Here is a 19,372-nt window from a genome sequence, read left to right as displayed (position 1 = left end):
ACATATAAAAATCAGATATGTGCCAATGCAACTGTCGTAAACAGGCAGATCAGATTTTCTGAGGCATTGCGTTCTGTACGGTGGTGGAAAAATGTCACACAAATGTTCACAAAAATTAGTTTATTAAGCCCCCGTCTAGCGATCCCAATTGCTCCAAATAGTGATTAGACATCTGTACTGCCCTCCAAAGGCAAAGTGCAGTAACTACACATTTGATCAAAATTGAGTTAAGGCTTAAATGGACTTTGTGACAACTATTTTGTCTTGTGGCAAAGTCTCTTGGTTCAATTTTGTCCCAGAGAAACGAGAGTGTTTCAGAGAAACAATAGTGTCAACATGTTTGACTAGCTGGCGTAAAAACTTTAAAGGAATTTTTCTCAGTTTCAGTGTTGGCGTAGTTACTGCACTTTGCCTTTGTAGGGCAGTGTAGATTTAGACATTTGTACATTTACTGAGAGGGTTACCTTTTCTCTGCTCGTTCCTCGCCCTGACTTTCATCCAAAGTGTGCGCATAACGCGCTTCCGATGGCGCGCAAACCCAAAAAAAACCCACATATACACAGAATTACAGTATTTCAGTATTCATGCAAACATAGTCTGTTCTGTCTTAAGTGAACGCTCGGATATAGACAACAAATCAGAATTGGGCATAAAGACCTGCAGTGTAAACGAGGCCTAAGCGACATGATTTCACGAAGGGAACAAGTGGTTTATCCAAAACGGCATTGCGTGTATTCGACTTAAAGCGACAATCAGCAGACCAATCAGTGAATAGGTACTTTAATGTCATACACTCACAGCGCCGCTTTAAGTCGAACGCATATTTTCCTTTTGTTTGTAGTGTTCGGTGAGCTCCGTCACGAAATATATGTCATTCAATCTGACCAATCAGGTTGTGAACGTATCACTGTTCCTTCAGGATCGGTATCTTTAGGTTCGCTGTCAAAAATGCCAGTGTGAACGCTAAGCGGACCAGGACCAAATGTATCATTTTCGTTTTTGGTCCGGACCAAATGAAGCAAAACGAACCAAACTACAAGTGTGAACACACCCTAAGATGCTTCTGATGAATTCCGAGAGCTTTCTGACCTTGCACAGACAGAACTAACATGTTCAAGGCCCTAAAAGGTATAATGAATCGTCGTGGCACTGTCTTTATATGCAGCAATGACTGGAACTGTCAAATTGTTGAACAAAGTCATTATTTTGGCGGGGTTTTGTGCACAAAAATGATTCTCGTAGCTTCATAGAATTAAGGTTGGACTTTTTTATCGATGTCCTTACTAATTTTTCCAGGCCTTGAACTTTGTAGTTTAATTTGTGTTCTGAAGATGTACAAAGGCCTTACGGGTTTGTAACAACATGAGGGTGAGAAATTAATGACAGGATTTTCATTTTTGGGTGAACTATCCCTTTAAGCACACAGGATAAGGAAAGGTAATTACTTCGTAATGATGAAATTTGAGAGTATCTGACCTGAAGTATCACTATTTTTATTCAGAGCTCTTTTATCTGATATGGAGCAGTATAATGAAATATCTTCAGCCGTAATAAGCACACACATTATTCTTCACTCTTTACTGGTCCAGCAGGTGCTCTGTGTTCATTGTGTGTCTCTGTCTTGGATGATAATTAAGACTGACCTACCTGTTCAGTGATGTATGGCTCTTGGCGCTACAGGTGTATGTATTGCCCAGCGAGAAGACGGCGACGCCGGCCTTAATTACCCAAGTGGGCTTCAAACCAAGACTGAGCTTGTTCTTCTTATGCCTTTTTTAGGAAACCAGACAGCATGAAGCAGAAAAACGCCTTCCCTCCTAATTTCATCCACTCTCTGGACTCCACTCACATGATGCTGACTTCACTGCATTGCTACAGGTGATGAGCTGACTCTTTTTAAGGACATCCCACACTCAAACAGGCATTTAACACTGAGCTATCATGTTTTTAAACTCAGAACAACAGCATCATATATTAAACCGTATATAAGTTCTGTGCAGTCACAGAATTTCTCATGTGCTGTATTTTTTCAAAATTTCTAAATGCTGGCAGACATAAGAAATTAAGAGACTTTATTTTTTTCATTTTTGCTTCTTCAGTGAGTATTATGTCTCATAAACATGCACATAAGACATTAACATGAATACCAAGATTTGAAGAATGTGTACTAGAAAAGCAAGATTTTATTTATCAGGGATTAAGAATGGAGAGTGACCAATATTACCTTGATATACAGTACAGACCAAAAGTTTGGACACACCTTCTCATTCACCTTCTCTTTTGGTCTGTACTGTAGATATGAATTCAACTGAGAAAAACTTGTGAAAAAATATCTTTCAGGTGGGCAAATAGCAAATAGTGGAGCTCTGCAGCCACCTACTGGTAAAAGTTATTTGTAGTTGTTTTTTTGTTTTTTGTTTTTTACTTTTAAAACTGGATTTTCCAAAAGATGGGCAAAAAACTTACACTAAACCATGTTCAATTATCCATGTTATCCCCATGAATTCAAGTTAGAAATGTGGGTCTTTTATAAATTGAATTTTACATAAAAAAGCAGTTTTTGTATTAAAAACCCATTTAAAAATATTTATTAATTAATTTATATATATTTAAAAAATATCACTAACCCACTGAAAACTGCACAAATGTAGAGTAAAAACTTTAATAAACAGAAAAAATATACAGTACAGACCAAAGGTTTGGACACACCTTCTCATTCATTTGAATGAGAAGGTGTCCAAACTTTTGGTCTGTACTGTATATGATACAGATTATATTTTGTTTAATATATTAATAATATTTTATTATTGTTGTTGTTGTTGTTGTTGTTATAGAAATAAATAATAATGAATTGTAATGAATAATGCATGAATTATATTAACAATATTTATTATTATTAATAATAATATATTTTATATTGTATAATAGTAGTATTAATAATAATATTCTCTCCATTGTTTATTATTAATAATAGTAATATTTATATAGTAGTATAGTATTTGTATAGTATAACATTCCAGATATTCAGATTATTATTATTCAGTTATTCCAGATATTTAATAATAATAATATTTTATGTAATATCAACATATAAATATTCATTATTATAAATGTATATTATTATTATTATTATTATTATTATTATTTAATAATAATAAATTAATTAATAATAGAAATAAAATAATACATTATTTTAATAAAAATATTTTATTGTAAAATAAACCAATTGTAATTCATGTTTTATAGTATACATCAATTATTTTTAATATTAATAGTAAGAATAAAAGTGTTAATATTGTATAATAGTAGTAGTAGTAGTAATAATAATAATAACTATTCATTGTTTTTTTTTATTATTAATAGTAATATTTGTAGTAATGTTGATATCATTCCAGCTTTCCAAAGTAATTATTAAATTATTATTATTGTTATTATTATTAAATTATTCCAGATATTTAATAATAATAATAATAAATATTTGTTAAATAATATCAACATATAATATTCATTAGTATTGGGGGAAAAATAGTAATAATAATAATAACAATAATAATAATTGCATTTAATAGCAGTAATAATAATAATAGTAATAAAAATAATAATACTTTAACACAAATATTTTTGTTATTAAAAAATAACAAATTGTCTTGCATATTCAAAAATGTACATAAATTATATTAAGAATATTAATTAATATTATTAGTAATAATAATAGTGTTAATGTTGTATTAATATTAATAATAATAACACTTCATTGTTTTTATTATTAATAGTATATATATATTTGTAGTAATGTTGATAACATTACTAAATAGTATTGTTAAATTATTATTTTTCTTCTTCTTCTTCTTCTTCTTCTTCTTCTTCTTCTTCTTCTTCTTCTTCTTCTTCTTCTTTTTCTTCTTCTTCTTCTTCTTCTTCTTCTTCTTCTTCTTCTTCTTCTTCTTCTTATAAGTTATTCCAGAATCGTTTAATAATAATAATAATAATAATAATAATAATAAATATTCAATAATCATTATTATTGGAAAAATATATAATTGTAAAAATAATTAAAAGTATGTTTATTATAAAATAATGAACAAATTGTAATGCATATATTTAAAAATGTACATATTATATTAACAATATTCATTAATAATAATACCAATAATAGTATTTTAATAATAATTGTAATAGTAATTTTTTATTTATAATAATAATAATAATAATAATATTAATAAATCTTCATTGTTGATAATGTTGAAAAAATACATTATTTTAGATTTTTAATAATAATAATAGTAATAATAATAATAATAAAATATTCATATAATAATATCAACATATTAATGTTCATTATTATTATAATTTGTACAATAATAATACATTTTATAATATGAATAAATTATATTAACAACAATATTCATTTTTTTATTTTTTTTTGTTGGTGTTGTTTTTGTTTGCAGTGTGATATGTACATTTTCCTGTTTTCTTCAAACATGCAGGGCTGGTCTGACGTTTGTGTCCGTTCATGACTGTTATTGGACCCATGCTGTGACGGTGGACATCATGAACAGGGTGTGTAAGGAACAGAGCGTTCACTGCCGAATGTTTTTCAATGCATATTCCTTCAACAGGAATGACTAAGCGGCCCAGCCATGCCAGCTTAACGGCCAGATGTTTGCATGCTTGCACCATATGTTCAATAACCAACCCTGTCAGTATGGGTTATTTCGGTATTGAATGGCCATACCACTCATCCTCTCAACTGAAGCATTTTCTGGAAAGCTGCCATTAACTAGACTTATCTTCAAATACAAAAAAGCTTATTTACTTTGGCATTTAATCTCATTTACCTCAGCTGATTCCTTTCTAAATTTTCTCTTGCTTTGATAAACAAAGGAATAATTCATTCAAAAATGAAAGTTATGTCATCATTTACTTACCATCATGTTGTTTCAGTGGCTTTACTTACTTTACAGTGACCTTCATTAGATAAGTTTAACCTCCATGTGACACTTGCAATGAATTCTGAAGCTTAATAACTCCCATCTAGTCCCTTAAACCATATTCAGCTGTCTGAATTGAGACTCTTTTTGGACTTTTATCTTTTCCCATCCTTCTCTCCTTCTGTGAGTGGTCTATTGTCTGCGAGTCTTTCCCTGACATGCTTTGTGACCACTGATTCCTCTTAAAATGGGAAAGTTCAAACAGGAGAGAGGTGAAACGTCTGAGAGAAAGAGGAAGCAAGAGGGAGATAGCATTGAAGCTGGCGCATTAGAGTGCATAATGATTGACTGAGTGCTCTTTGTCGCTTCTCAGGTGTGTCGTGAACAGTTTGTGGCTCTGCACAGTCAGCCCATTCTAGAGGAGCTGTCCAGGTTTCTTGTGAAGAAATATTGTAGCAGGCCTCCGTAAGTCCCATTGCACATTGTTGGTTTTAATGAATAAATTATATTTAATAACTAGTTAGATACTAAGCTAACAACTACTAGGGAGATACTAATTGATACACTCTAAAATCCAAAATAAATTCATTTGATTTTTTGTAAATATCAATTACTGACAGATAAATTATTATTTCAGTGTTAAGGCCGATAGCCGATAAATGGCAGATATTGTGCTACTTTAAAAAAAAAAAAAAAAAATTAATACTTAAAAATGAAAATAAAGAGGCCAGTAGGGCCAATAACCTATAAATGGTATTTTCTTTTTAATAAACACTAAAAATCTTGTATTCTGCAAGGGAACTAAAAACAGCCAGAAATAATTAAATATTTAATATCGACCCAAAAAAAAGTATTTAACCACTAAAATGCTAATTCATAGAGTACTGATATTGAAAATGTGGCCATATACCAATAATTACAGTATCTTCCTGTTTATCGCCAATAACCGATAAATGGCCGATATTACAAATCTATACTACTTCAAGAAAATTCATCCTCACTTAAACTGTGTAAAAATAATTTGTGTTTAGAATTAAATATCAAATATTGGCAGATAAATGTTAATTTCCACATTAAGGTCGATAACCGATAAATGGCAGATATTGTGCTACTTTCTTTAAAAAAAAGAAAATTAAGGCTTAAAAATTAAAATAAAGAGGCCAGTAAGGCCAATTACCAATACATGACTGATATTATAAATGGTATTTTCTTTTTAATAAACACTAAAAACTATAAAATAAATATCTTGTATTTTGCAAGGGAACTAGGAATAGGCAGAAATCATTAAATATGAAATATCAATCAACAAAAAAAGTAGTATTTAACCACTAAAATGCTAATTTATTAGAGTACTGATATTGAAAATGTGGCCATATACCAATAATTACAGTATCTTCCTGTTTATTGCCAATAACCGATAAATGCCGATATTACAAATCTATACTATTTAAAGAAAATTCATACTCACTTAAACAGTGTGTAAAAATTATTTGTGTTTAGAATTAAATATCAAATATTGGCAGATAAATGATAATTTCCACATTAAGACAGATAACCGATAAATGTTTGGATACTAAAAGTGAATTTGAAATAGGCGTAAATCATTGAATATACAGTGTCACCTGATACTGATACAAAAATCATATTTAGCCACTAAACTGCTATTAGAGTACTGATATTAATATTTGGCCGATACCAGTAGTTAAAGTGTCTTCCTGTTTATGGCCAGTAACTGGATGAATCGCCGATATTATAAATCTATACTACTTCTAAAAAATTCATACACGCATAAACAGTATGTATAAAAATTTAGTTTTTAGAAGTAAATATCAAATATTGGCAGATAAATGATCATTTCTACATTGAGGCAGAAAACCGATAAATGTTTGGATACTAAAAGGGTTTTTTAAATAGGCAGAAACAATTAAATATCCAATATCAGCCAATAAATATCCAATATCAGGTGATACTGGTAAATACAAAAATAGTATTTAAATGCTAACAAACAGAGTACTGATATTGAAATTTGGCCATATACCAATAATTACAGTATCTTCCTGTTTATGACCAATAACCGATAAATGCCTGATATTACAAATCTATATATACTACTTAAATAAAAATTTATACACACTGAAACAGTGTGTATAAATACTTTGTGTTTAGAATTGAATATCAAATATTGGCAGATAAATTATTATTTCCACATTAAGGCAGGTAACTGATAAATAGTTGGATACTAAAAGTGGATTTGGAATAGGCAGAAACCATTAAATATCCAATATCAGGTTATACTATTAAATAAATTAAAAAAATAGTATTTAACCACTAAACGGCTAAGTACTAGAGTGCTGATATTAATATTCAGCCAATACCAATAATTACAGTATCTTCCTGTTTATGGCCAATAACCGATAAATAGCCGATACTACAAATCTATACTACTTAAAGAAAATTCATACACATTTAAACAGTGTTTAAATTCTTTGTGTTTACATTTGAAAAATAGTATTTAACCAACTGAAATGCTAACTAATGGAGTACTGATAATGAAAATTTGGTCATGTACCAATAATTACAGTATCTTTACGTTTTTGACCAACTGATAAATGGCCGATATTACAAATCTATACTACTTAAAGAAAATTCATACACACTTAAACAGTGTGTATAAATACTTTGTGTTTAGAATTAAATATCAAATAATTGGCAGATAAATGATCATTTCCACATTAAGACAGGTAACCGATAAATTTTTGCATACTAAAACCGATACCATTAAATGTCCAATATTGACTGAAAAAAATCCAATATCAGGTGATACTTATACATTAGAAAAATAGTATTTAACCAACTAAAATGCTAACATATGGAGTACTGATAATGAAAATGTAGCCATGTTCCAATAATTACAGTATCTTTATGTTTATGGCCAATCGATAAATGGCCGATATTACAAATCTATACTACTTAAAGAAAATTTATACACACTTAAACAGTGCAGAAACCATTAATAATGCAATATCAGCCAATAAATATCCAATATCAAGTGATACCAAAAAAAATAAAGTATTTAACCACTAAAACGTTTACTACTAGTATTGATAATAATATTCAGCCGATACCAATAATTACAGTATCTTCCTGTTTATGGTAAATAACTGATAAATAGCCGATATTACAAATTTATACTACCCAAAGAAAATTCATACACACTTAAACAGCGTGTATACATACTTTGTGTTTAGAATTAAATATCAAATATTGGCAGATAAATGACCATTTCCACATTAAGGCAGAAAACCGATATGTGTTTGGATACTAAAAGTGAATTTGGAATAGGCAGAAACCATTAAATATCCAATATCAGCAAATAAATATCCAATATCAGGTGACACTAATAAATAGCATTTAATCACTAAACTGCTAACTACTAAAGTACTGAAGTTAATATTTGCCGATACTGTTTACGGCCAATAACCGATAATGGCCGATATTACAACTCTGTACTACTTTATACACATTTAAACAGTACACTTTGTGTTTAGAATTAAATATCCAATATTGCCAGATAAATGATCATTTCCACATAAAGTCAGAATTTCGAGATATAAATTTGAGAAATTAAGTCAGATTTGCACGTTTCTGTCTCACAATTCTGAGTTTATTTTTATCTATGTGGCCAACCAATAAGTGGTTGATGTTATAAATCTAGTCTGCTTTCATTAAAAATTGATGAAAATAGTACATATATGTTTTATTCTACAAGTGAATTAAAAATCTACAAAAACTATCCTAAATCAGCAACAGCAATATTAAAAATGTAAAGAATTGTCTTTTAATGTTTTGTCATCTATCTGATGGTTCAGTTCAATTGAGTCCGGTTTTCTGTCTCACAGGGTTTCAGCCAAGCCAAAGAAGTTGGAAGAGTACTATAAGATGGAACAGGTTTTGGCCAGCGTTCCTCAAACAGGTGAGCTAAACCCTGAGAACCGTAGCTGTATCTTTATATCACACCGATTGGCGGCTCGACCTCATCCGATTGACAGCTTGTCAGGTTTAAAGCAGCTTTTTACTGTTGCGTAATGCCGCACCGTCTCGCAGAACCACACATGTGATTTTATGTTCATCAGCGAGATAGATTTCATTAAACTGATGACAATTAATTCTGTCAACTGGTTAATCTGTTTACGTAACACTGGCCGGAAGGAAACACACTGGACAACATGGGCGCATTTACAGCAGAATCAGACGCATCTGGCACATCAAAACGCTGATTCAGCAGGGACAATATTGCGGAGGCACTTTTACAACATGTTTAAAAGCTCAGCGTCAATAAAAACAAGCAATAAGATGATTCATTCGCCGTGTAACAGTGATACACTCACTGATTTTATTTTCATAATAAAATAGCTTGATATTATTCTATAGTTTTGATCCTGATAGAGTCACGCTCAGTGTTCTTCCAGGAATCCTCCTTATTTTCTCTAATGAAATTGTCTCCCTGAGGAGTGTGTGTCCCATAGGCCTGATTTCCTCTGCTCTGTCCTTCAGAGCAAGGTGACGTCTTGTGTCTTGGTTCACAGGCAAGCGGACCACCCACAATTGTTTGCACAAGACAGTCTCTGCTGAAGTGTTTTATCTATATTTATACCTCCTGTGGGATTTATTTCATGTTTACAAGCACACATGAAATTGATTGATTGAGTTGAATGGATTGATTAAATAGAGTGGCATGGTATTGTTTAATATGGAAACATTTTTTAGTATTCATTGATTTCAGGTTCTACATTTACTTAAAGTTACAGCTGCTTTTGTTTTATTTTAAGAAAAAAAAAGATTGTATTTTGCCAAAAAAAAAAACTCCATTTTGGCATTTTCATGACAGCCATGTGTAAAGACATTTATAATATTAATTCAAGACTTCTATTTGAAATAAATGCTGTTCTTTTGAACTTTTTATTCATCAAAGACAAAAATGGATCATGGTTTCCACACAAAAATAATAAGCAAGGCAACTGTTTTCAAGACTAAAATAATGGCTGCTGAAAATTCAGCTTGCTATCCCAAGAATAAATTGCATTTAACAATAAATTAAAATAGAATTTCACAATTTTATTGTTTTTACTATATTTTTGATTGAATAATTAAAGACTTAGTAAGCAAAAAACAATTAAATTTTAAAGTGTATTTGGAATTTACATGCAATTTATGTTTTTTCTTTAAATGTTACAGTAATTTTGTTCTTTAGGCAAAATGTGTACAATTTGACTTTTTACTGCATTTTTAACAAAGAAATGCATTATTGGTTAGCATAAAAATGGTAACATTTTAAGGTTTATTTGTAATTTATGCTAAATTTACGTTTGTTGTATATATTTTCTTTCTTTAAATATTACAGCAATTTTGTTGTTATTCAAGCAAAATGTAATTCCTTTTTTCATTACAATGCATTGAATTGATCAAAAGTATCACTAAAGACATTTATAATATTAATGATTTTTATTTCAAATAAATGCTGTTGTTTTTTAACTTTTTACTCATCAAAGATCGAAATGTATCTCGGTTTCCACAAAAGCTGTTTTTAAGACTGAATTAATGGCTGCTAAAAATTCATCTTTGCCATCCCAGGAATAAATTACAATTAAAAATATATATTAAAACATTTAAACTGAAATAATATTTCACAATTTTACTTTTTTTTTTTTTCTTTTTTTTTTTTTTACTGTACTTTTGATTAAAGAAGTCCAGTCTTGGTGAGCATAAAAACAATTACATTTTAAAGTGTATTTGGAAAATTATGTGAAATTTGCATTTATGCCAACATTGTATTCAGGCACTTTATCAAAATGTAATTCCTTTTTGCAATTATAATGCATTAAATTGATCAAAAGTGGAAGTAAAGACATTCATAATATTATTTTAATTATTTCTATTCAAAATAAATGCTGCTCTTTTTAACTTTTTATTCATCAAATATGTAAATGTATTACAATTTCTACAAAATAATAATAAGCAGTGCAACAGTTTTGTTAAGATTGAAGTAATTGCTGCTAAAAATTCAGCTTTGCATCCAAGGAATAAATTGCATTTAAAAAATATTAAATGTAAAACAGTCATTTCAAACTGAAATAATATTTTACAGTTGTACAGTTTTTACTGTAAATTTTACTGTATTTTTTATGAAATAATTGCAAACTTAGTGAGCATAAAAACAAATACATTTTAAAGTGAATTTGTAATTTATGCAAAATTTATGTGTACATCATTGTTTTATTCTTATTGCGTTATATTATTTTGTTGTTTTTCATGGAAAATGTAATTACTATTTCCAGTTGTAATGTGTTAAATTAATCAAAAGTGGCAGTAAAGACATTTGTAATGTTAATATGTTAGTATCACGGTTTCCATATAAATAATAAGCAGCAACTGTTTTCAAGACTGCAAAAAATGTATGTAAAATATACATTTATTTCGACATTGTATTCGGGCACTTTTTTAGATTCACATCATTTTTGTTGTTGTTTTTTTTTTGGCAAAATGTTTTATTTATTTATTTTTTTTTTCAATTATAATGCATTACATTTATCAAAAATTAATTTAATTCAATGACAAATATTTTTATTTATCGGCTTTCACAAAAATAATAAACAGCTTTCAAGACTGAAGTAATGGCTGAAGACTTAAAAATTCAGCTTTGTCATCACAGAAGTACACTTTCTATTTGAATATATTTAAAAATTCAAATAGAAAACTTGAGTTAAATTGAAATATTATTTCACATTTACAGTAATTAATTTGAAGTGGATCAAAAAAGTTGTCCTAAGAAAAGAACTGGTTTATTTCGGTTAAAGGACAACTTTGATCCACTTCAAATGTTGACTACTATAGACTTTATATAAATGTCTTATCAAAGCTATAAATACAAAATAAAAATGTATTCAGGTATCTATCTCTCTTCTATAAGTATTGTTCCAGTCGGTTTAAATGACTTCGTAAGTGCTAAAATCAACTGTTCTGTTTTCATTGTTAACATATTCCACCCTAAAATACCGTAATCATGTCGTTTCTCTCTTGTAGGTGATTTCAACCTGGAAAAGGTGAAAGAATCAGTGTATTTCTTCAGCTGAGGAGCGTATCGCGAGCTGATGGACAGCTTTCATCAGGAGGCTGAGAGCCCTCCACAAACCTCATCAAAACAGATTGCTGCTTTTGACTACATGGAAAAGTGTGCGTGACTGAAACCGGATTGGTTGATCTGGTAGATAAGTGAGTGTGCGTGAGCGAGTGTGTGTATGTGTGTGCGTCTGTCTTGTCATATTATCATAAAGACATCATTTAAGCACTGAAGCAGAGTTCTGGTGGAGGCGAACAGCAGGAAACGCTCTTGTGTGCGGGTGCAAGAGCGTGGAAGTGTATATACGCGATCTCCTCTCGATATGGAGCGAGAACGCTCTCTCGGCGGGGCTCTGATCCGCTCCTTCACTCCTGAGTGCTAACGCGGGGCTGATTAACCACATGATTCTGGCTCTCATCGATTTCAAGGCAGCCCCGTCTGAAAGGCCCTCTCTGACATTTCCACTTGGACATGATTTACTCCCAGCATCCCCCCACAGCTGGCGGCTCTCGCATTCACAGCCAGCGAAGAAACACGGATATTTATGATAATAGAGCACCTTTAGGAGTATTTTGGAAAACTTCCAATGACGTTGTGGCATCCTTTTTTAAGGACTCGAAAGCGTTCGAAAGACGTTTTGATCGGAGAATGTACACATGGCATTCGGCGAGAAATAAAGTCGATATTTTTGCACTCCGGGTCTGCGAAAGGTTAATTGTTATTGAAATTTCGAAGACCCGACAGCTTGCTTCACCAGCTTGCTTTCTGTTTTCTAGATTTTGAAAGCGTTTTATTACAAAGGGCAGTGCGAGACAAAACCAATCCAATGCAAGGCTACACTTGATTACACGAGAATTGACGTCAAAAGACCTGCTCATTTCCTGACATCTGGAACAACCCCTGCGTGGGAAGTTGCCCTTACAATAATAATAGCTCATGGGCTTAGAGCTGTTTGCCGCCACATATTGTTTTAAGACACTTAGCGCCGATGTTTCCTCAATTTAGCAGGAGAAAGAAATTCAATTTTATCAGAGTGTGATCAGATAAACACGTCTTTCTACAGCACAACCGCCGGTGTAATGCGATTCACAAGCAAGTGACTCTTATGAAGTAAATAAAACACTCAGAAGACTAACCTAATCCTTAGCTGGATAAATGATTGAATCTGTCAGTGTTACAGGATTATCTGATTTGCTGATTCATTGAACCGCTTGTCAATTCTTGCTTTGCGAGAAATGAAGCGAGAAATGTTTCGTGTTCTTGATTGAGCTTGTAGTGTGATTCAGATAAACGCGTCTTTCTACAGCGCAACCAGCAGTGTAATGTAATTTCACGAACAAGTGATTCTTTTAATGAATTGCTAAAGAAAAGTTTCATACACTGTTTAAAGCGCCTAAACAGAATCTTTCACTGAACCTCAAGTACTGTGATCCATGATTCGCTTTAAAATATTCACAAACCTTGTTCGAACCATTTAAACTCTTAGCTGAATTGTAAAAATTCCTTTAAAAATTGTGAATCGCTATCTGTCAGAGCAGTGATGAATCATCCTATTCTTTGATTCACTGAACCGTAAGACATTTCTTGCTTATTTGAAATGAAGCAAGAAATGTTTTGTGTACTTAAAGGGATAGTTCACCCAAAAATGAAAATTCTGTCATTTATTTATCACCCTCATGTTTTCAAACCCGCAAGAACTTTGTTCATCTTCAGAACACAAATTAAGGTATTTTTGATTACGTTTATTTTTTGATGTTCAAGGCCCAGAAAGGTGGTAAGGACATCTATGTGACGAAGACTGACACGGGAGAGAAGAAATTGTTTAATAAAGCCATTATTTCTCTCTTTGTGCACAAAAAGTATTCTTGTAGCTTGATAACATTAAGGTTGAACCACTGTCACATGGACTATTTTAATGATGTTCTTACTACCTTTTTGGACCTTAAATGTGGTAAGTGGAGGGTCAGAAAGCCCTTGGATTTGATCAAAAATATCCTAATTTGTGTTTCGAAGATGAACGAAGGTCTTACAGTTTGGAACAACATGAGGGTAAGAAATTAATGACAGAATTTTCATTTTTGGGTGAACTATGCCTTTAACAGTTGAGTTTGACTCTTACGAACTGATTCTTTTAATGAATTACTCAATTCCGACTTTCAAGCAATTACGAGTTATTCGTTTAGAATTTTGAGATATAAACTCGCAATTCGCAATGGACTTTATAACTTAACTGCAAGTTTATATCTCCTAATTCTAAGGAAAAAAATTCAGAATTGCGAGAAAGTTAGAATTGTGAAATATCTTAATTTGTGATGATGAACAAAGGTCTTACGGGTTTGGAACGACATGAGGGTTAGTAATTATTGACAGAATTTTAATTTTTGAGTGAACCAACCCTTTTAAGACTTGAGTTAAGACTTGAAACTCTTATGAACTGATTCTTTTAATGAATTACTCAAACCAGCAGTCAGTTTGAATTCACTGCTATGTGAATCTCAATCTTGCAACATCTCACAATTCTGACTTTTTTTCTTGGAATTGCATGGTACAAACTCGCAGTTCTGACTTTTTTTTTCTCAGAGCTGTGAGATTGTGGGATATAAGCACGCAATTGCAAGATATAAAATGAGAATTGCAAGATATGAACTTGCAATTCGCACTTTTTTTCTCGTAATTGCGTGATATAAACTCTCAAAAACTGACTTTTTTCATGCAATTGCGAGTTATTAATTCAGATTCTTAAGATATAAACTTGCAATTCTGAGAGCATATCAGTCTTTTTTTCCCATCAAAATTGAACTTAATAACTCAGAATTACAAGTTTATATCTCATCATTCTGGAAAAAAAAGGCAGACTTTTGAGAAGAAAGTCAGTATTGCAAAATATAAACTCACAAATTGCGAGAAAGTTAGAATTGTGTAATACAAACTCCCATTTGTGAGGAAAAAAAGTGACAGTACAGTAACATTAAAGTTGCCTTTTCTTCTTTTCTTCGCAGTTCTGACTTTTTTCTTAGGGCTGTGAGATTGTGAGATATAAAATGAGTATTGCGAAATATAAACAGGATATAGCAGGATTCAGTTCTGACTTTTTTTTTTCTCAGAATTGCATAATATGAACTCGCAGTTGCGAGTTATGAAGTCAGTATTGTTTGATATGAACTTGCAATTGCGAGGAAAGAAACTATATAAAATATAAACTCATAATTTTGACTTTCACACAATTGCAAGTTAATAATTCAGAATTTTGAGAATAGGACTTTTTAACTCATAATTGCGAGTTTGTATCTCTTAATTCTGAGGGAAAAAAAAGGCAGAATTGCATTTTTGCGAGTTTATATCATGCAATTCTGAAAGAAAAAAAAAAAAGTAAAAATTGAGTTTGTATCAATTCTGAGAAAAAAACGTCAGGTTCCAAACCAGTAAGTCCTTTATTCATTTTTGGAACACAAATTAAGATTTTTAAGATAATTTTTAAAAACTTTTTCTGACTTTATAACTCCTGACATGTTTAATGCCCAGAAACATAGTAAGGGCATCAAATAGTGAACACATGTCGAAGAATAACACAGAAGAGAAGAAATTGCTGAATAAAGTCCTTTCATTTTTTGTTTTCTTTGTGCACAAAAAAGTATTCTCGTAGCTTTATAAAATTAAGTTTGATCCAGTAATGTCACATGGACTTATTTTATCGATGTCCTTACTACCTTTCTGGACCTTGAATGTGTCAGTTGCATTGCTGTCTATGCAAGGTCAGAAAGCTTTTGGATTTCATCAAAAATTTGTTAATTTGTGTTCCAAAGATGAACACAAAGGTCTCACGGGGTTGGAATGTCATCAGGGTGAGTAATTATTGATAGAATGTTCATTTTTGAGTGAACTATGCCTTTAACACTTGAGTTTGACTCTTATCAACTGATTCTTGATTCTTGATGATTCTTTTCTGAATCACTCAAAACTGTTTGATTCATTTAAACAGAATTGGTCGCTAAATGAATTGCAGAATCCATCAGTACTGAATCATCTAAATCACTTAACCGCAAGTCATTTCTTTTTTTTCAGCCAAATTTTCCTTGCAGAATGAATGCAAAATTGCTCTTGAATCAAGTGATTGGATGAATTTCCCCACTTAATCATTCATAAGACGGCTCAAACTCTCTAGCAACAGTCTGAAGTCACTCAAAGCAATGACCAACACGAAGAACGGCATTTTCGTAAAGATGCGGCACTTTTACAATCATGTTAAACACTTTGCTAAACCATCATTGTGGACTACTGCATATAAATTGATGAATGAATGCGTAATATATTTTTATTTGCATCAGTTGGGAGAACCACGATTAAAATGAGATATTTTTCTAATGAACTAGACGTTGATTTCTGTCGCCACTTTTTACACTATCACAACAGCATCCAACAATAAAATCAAAGCTTTTCGCTTTATTGGGTACCTGCAATGGGGCTAAAATAGACAGCTTCCCATTGTAAGAAACACATGGATGGACATGAGATGAGCGGTTATCTTTTAGCCCAGTGACTGAAGTGGCCATCTCAACAGATTATTAGAGCATTAGATGAATTCATTATTATTTTCCAGTTGATGTGGTTACTTCTGCTGCTCCTTATGTCCAAAACATTACTAATGGAACTGAGAGATGACTGCATGCAGAAAACTGAATTGTGGGTTTTATGTCTTTGTTTTATTATTAGTTATTTTTTTCATTTTTGTTTATTTTTTCTAACGCACAATACCATTTCCAAAAACAATTTCTGCGTGCTCAACAGTAGACTGATTGAAGTTGTCACAGAGGTGCCTTCTGAGAGAAAGATGTCTCTCAAGGGTTCACCATGTCACATCTTTCAACATCTTGAGTAGACTGACCACAAGTTGAATAATGCTGACATCCTGTCAACTTAGAGAAAGTTCAAGAAAGTTACTTACTTACAGGAGCACTTAGCAAAAGTCTTAAGTTTGTTTCTTTTACAGTGGTTTGTCTGACAAATGCAAACTTGTGTTGAAACCTTAATAACTGCCAGCTTAGACATCAGTCAGGCTCTCCGGGGAAAGTATGAATACATAACACACAACGGGTACTTAGGCAAACCTTTTTTAAATGAGATTTGCACATGTTTTGAGGAAGATGATAGCTGGTGATGAGAGATGAAGCTGTGGTTTGCTTCCATTTAAGACCTTAAGAAAATAAAATAGACTTTCAGATATGCTGGTAATTGCAATGTTTTATCACAATTCTGACTTTCTTTCTCACAATTGTGAGTTTGCATGTCACAATTCTGACTTTTTTCTCAGAGCTGTGAAATATAAACACGCAATTGTGAGTTATAAAATGAGAATTGTGAGATATAAACTCACAGTTCTGACTTTTCTCAAATTGTGTGATATAAACTTGCAGTTGCGAGTTATTACGTCAGTATTGCGTGATATGAACTTGCAATTATGAGGAAAAACAAGTCAGACTATAAACTTTCTAAACAATTTTGACTTTTTAGTTATTAATTAATTAATTTTGAGTTATTAATTACATATCACGCTTTAATCTTTTTATCACACTTTTTGTGAACATATCTGTCTTTTTTTCCTTTATAACCTGCAATTGCGAGTTTATATCTCATAATTATGAGAGGGAAAAAGTCAGAATTGCGAGCTCTAAGCTTGGACTTGTGAGATTTTTTTTTTTTTTTGCGAGTTCGTATCTTGCAATTTCGACTTTATAATTCAAATTAAAATTGCTAATTTATATCATGCAATTCTGAGAATTTTTTTTTACAAAAGTCAGAATTGCGAGATACAAACTCACATTTGTAAGAAAAAAGTCAGAAATGCTGTTTTTTTTATTTTGCAAGTTAATATCTCACAATTCTGATTTCATAACTCACAATTGTGAGTTTATATCATGCAATTCTGAGAAGAAAATTTGAGTTTAGTTTATTTTATGCAATTCTGAGAAAAAAATTCAGAATTGTGAGTTATAAACTTGTTTAAATTCTGACTATAACTCATAATTGTGAGTTTATATCATGCAATTCTGAGAAAAAAAAGTATTTGCGAGTTCATATCATGCAATTCAGAATTGCAAGTTATAAACTCGCAATTGCAAGAAAGTCAGATTTGCTTTTTTTGTGAGTTTATATCTTGCAATTATGTCTCTAACTCGCAATTGTGAATTTATATCATGCAATTCTGATAAAAAAAATGAATTTAATTTATATATTGCAATTCTGAGAATAAAAAGTCAGAATTGTAAGTTTGTATTACGCAATTTTGGAAAAAAAATGGAAAACTGCAAGTTTATGTCATGCAGTTTTGATGAAAAGTCAGAATCGCGAGTTTGTCTCAATTCTGAGAAAAGAAAGTCAGATTTTTGAGTTTATATCATGCAATTTTGAGAAAAAGTCAGAATTGCAAGATACAAACTCACATTTGCCAGAAGTCTTCTTTTTAAATCTCAAACATGACATTTTTTCTTAGAATTGTTTAATATAAACTTGCAATTCAGAATTTTTTTACTCAGAAATGAGATATAGAATCACAATTCAATTTGTTTCTCAGAATTTTGTGATATATACACAATTGCGATAAAGTCAGAATTGCAAGATATAAATTCGCAAAAAAAACTTCCATAACTCGTAACCTGCAATTGTGAGTTTATATCATGCAATTCTGAGAAAAAGTCTGAATCGTGAGAAAAAAGTTCGAATTGGAAGCTATAAACTCACAATTGCGAGTTTATATCATGCAATTTAGAAAAAAATCTGAATTGTGAGGAAAAAAAGAATTACGCATTATAAACTTGCAATTGCGAGAAAGTTCATATCATGCAATTCTAAAAAAAAAATTGAATTGCGATTAATTTCATGCAATTCTGTGGAAAAAAGTCAGAATTGCGAGTTTATATCATGCAATTTTGAGTAAAAAGTCAGAAATGTAAGAAAAAAGTCAGAATTGCGAGTTATAATTGCAAGAAAGTGCAAAAAATGCGAGCAATTGCAAGAAAGTCAGAATTGCTTTTCTTGTGAATTTGTATCTTGCAATTTTGACAATGAAAATTTTTTTTAGAATTGCAAGTTCAATTCTGGGAAGAAAAAGAGTCAGAATTGTGAGTTTATATCACAATTTTGAAAAAAAAAAAGTCAGAATTGCGAGATACGAACTCACATTTGCTAGAAAAGTCAGATTTTTTTTTACATTTCACAAATGACTTTTTTCTTAGAATTGTGTAATACGAACTCAAATTCTGATATTTTTTCTCAGAATTGAGATATAAAATCAATTCTAAAAGAAGATTTCTCAGAATTTCATGATATA

At 31.2% G+C, this 19,372-nt stretch overlaps 1 protein-coding gene across 1 annotated transcript in view; it reads left to right on the top strand.

Annotated features, from left to right (window-relative positions):
* The window catches only part of polrmt (polymerase (RNA) mitochondrial (DNA directed)), a 74,709-nt gene extending 61,968 nt beyond the window's left edge, over positions 1-12,741 (top strand). The window contains exons 17-21 of the mRNA XM_073844126.1: positions 1,780-1,878; positions 4,488-4,560; positions 5,305-5,396; positions 8,831-8,904; positions 12,012-12,741. Coding sequence (XP_073700227.1) covers positions 1,780-1,878; positions 4,488-4,560; positions 5,305-5,396; positions 8,831-8,904; positions 12,012-12,061 — 388 coding nt within the window. The 3' untranslated portion in view covers positions 12,062-12,741. The remainder of the gene's footprint in view (positions 1-1,779; positions 1,879-4,487; positions 4,561-5,304; positions 5,397-8,830; positions 8,905-12,011) is intronic.
* The last annotated feature ends 6,631 nt before the right edge of the window (positions 12,742-19,372 follow it).

The sequence above is a fragment of the Garra rufa genome, chromosome 7 (genome assembly GCF_049309525.1).
Source record: "Garra rufa chromosome 7, GarRuf1.0, whole genome shotgun sequence".
Classification (NCBI taxonomy): domain Eukaryota; kingdom Metazoa; phylum Chordata; class Actinopteri; order Cypriniformes; family Cyprinidae; genus Garra; species Garra rufa.
Note: the sequence above shows the minus strand (reverse complement) of the source record. Positions and strands in the feature narration are given on the sequence as shown.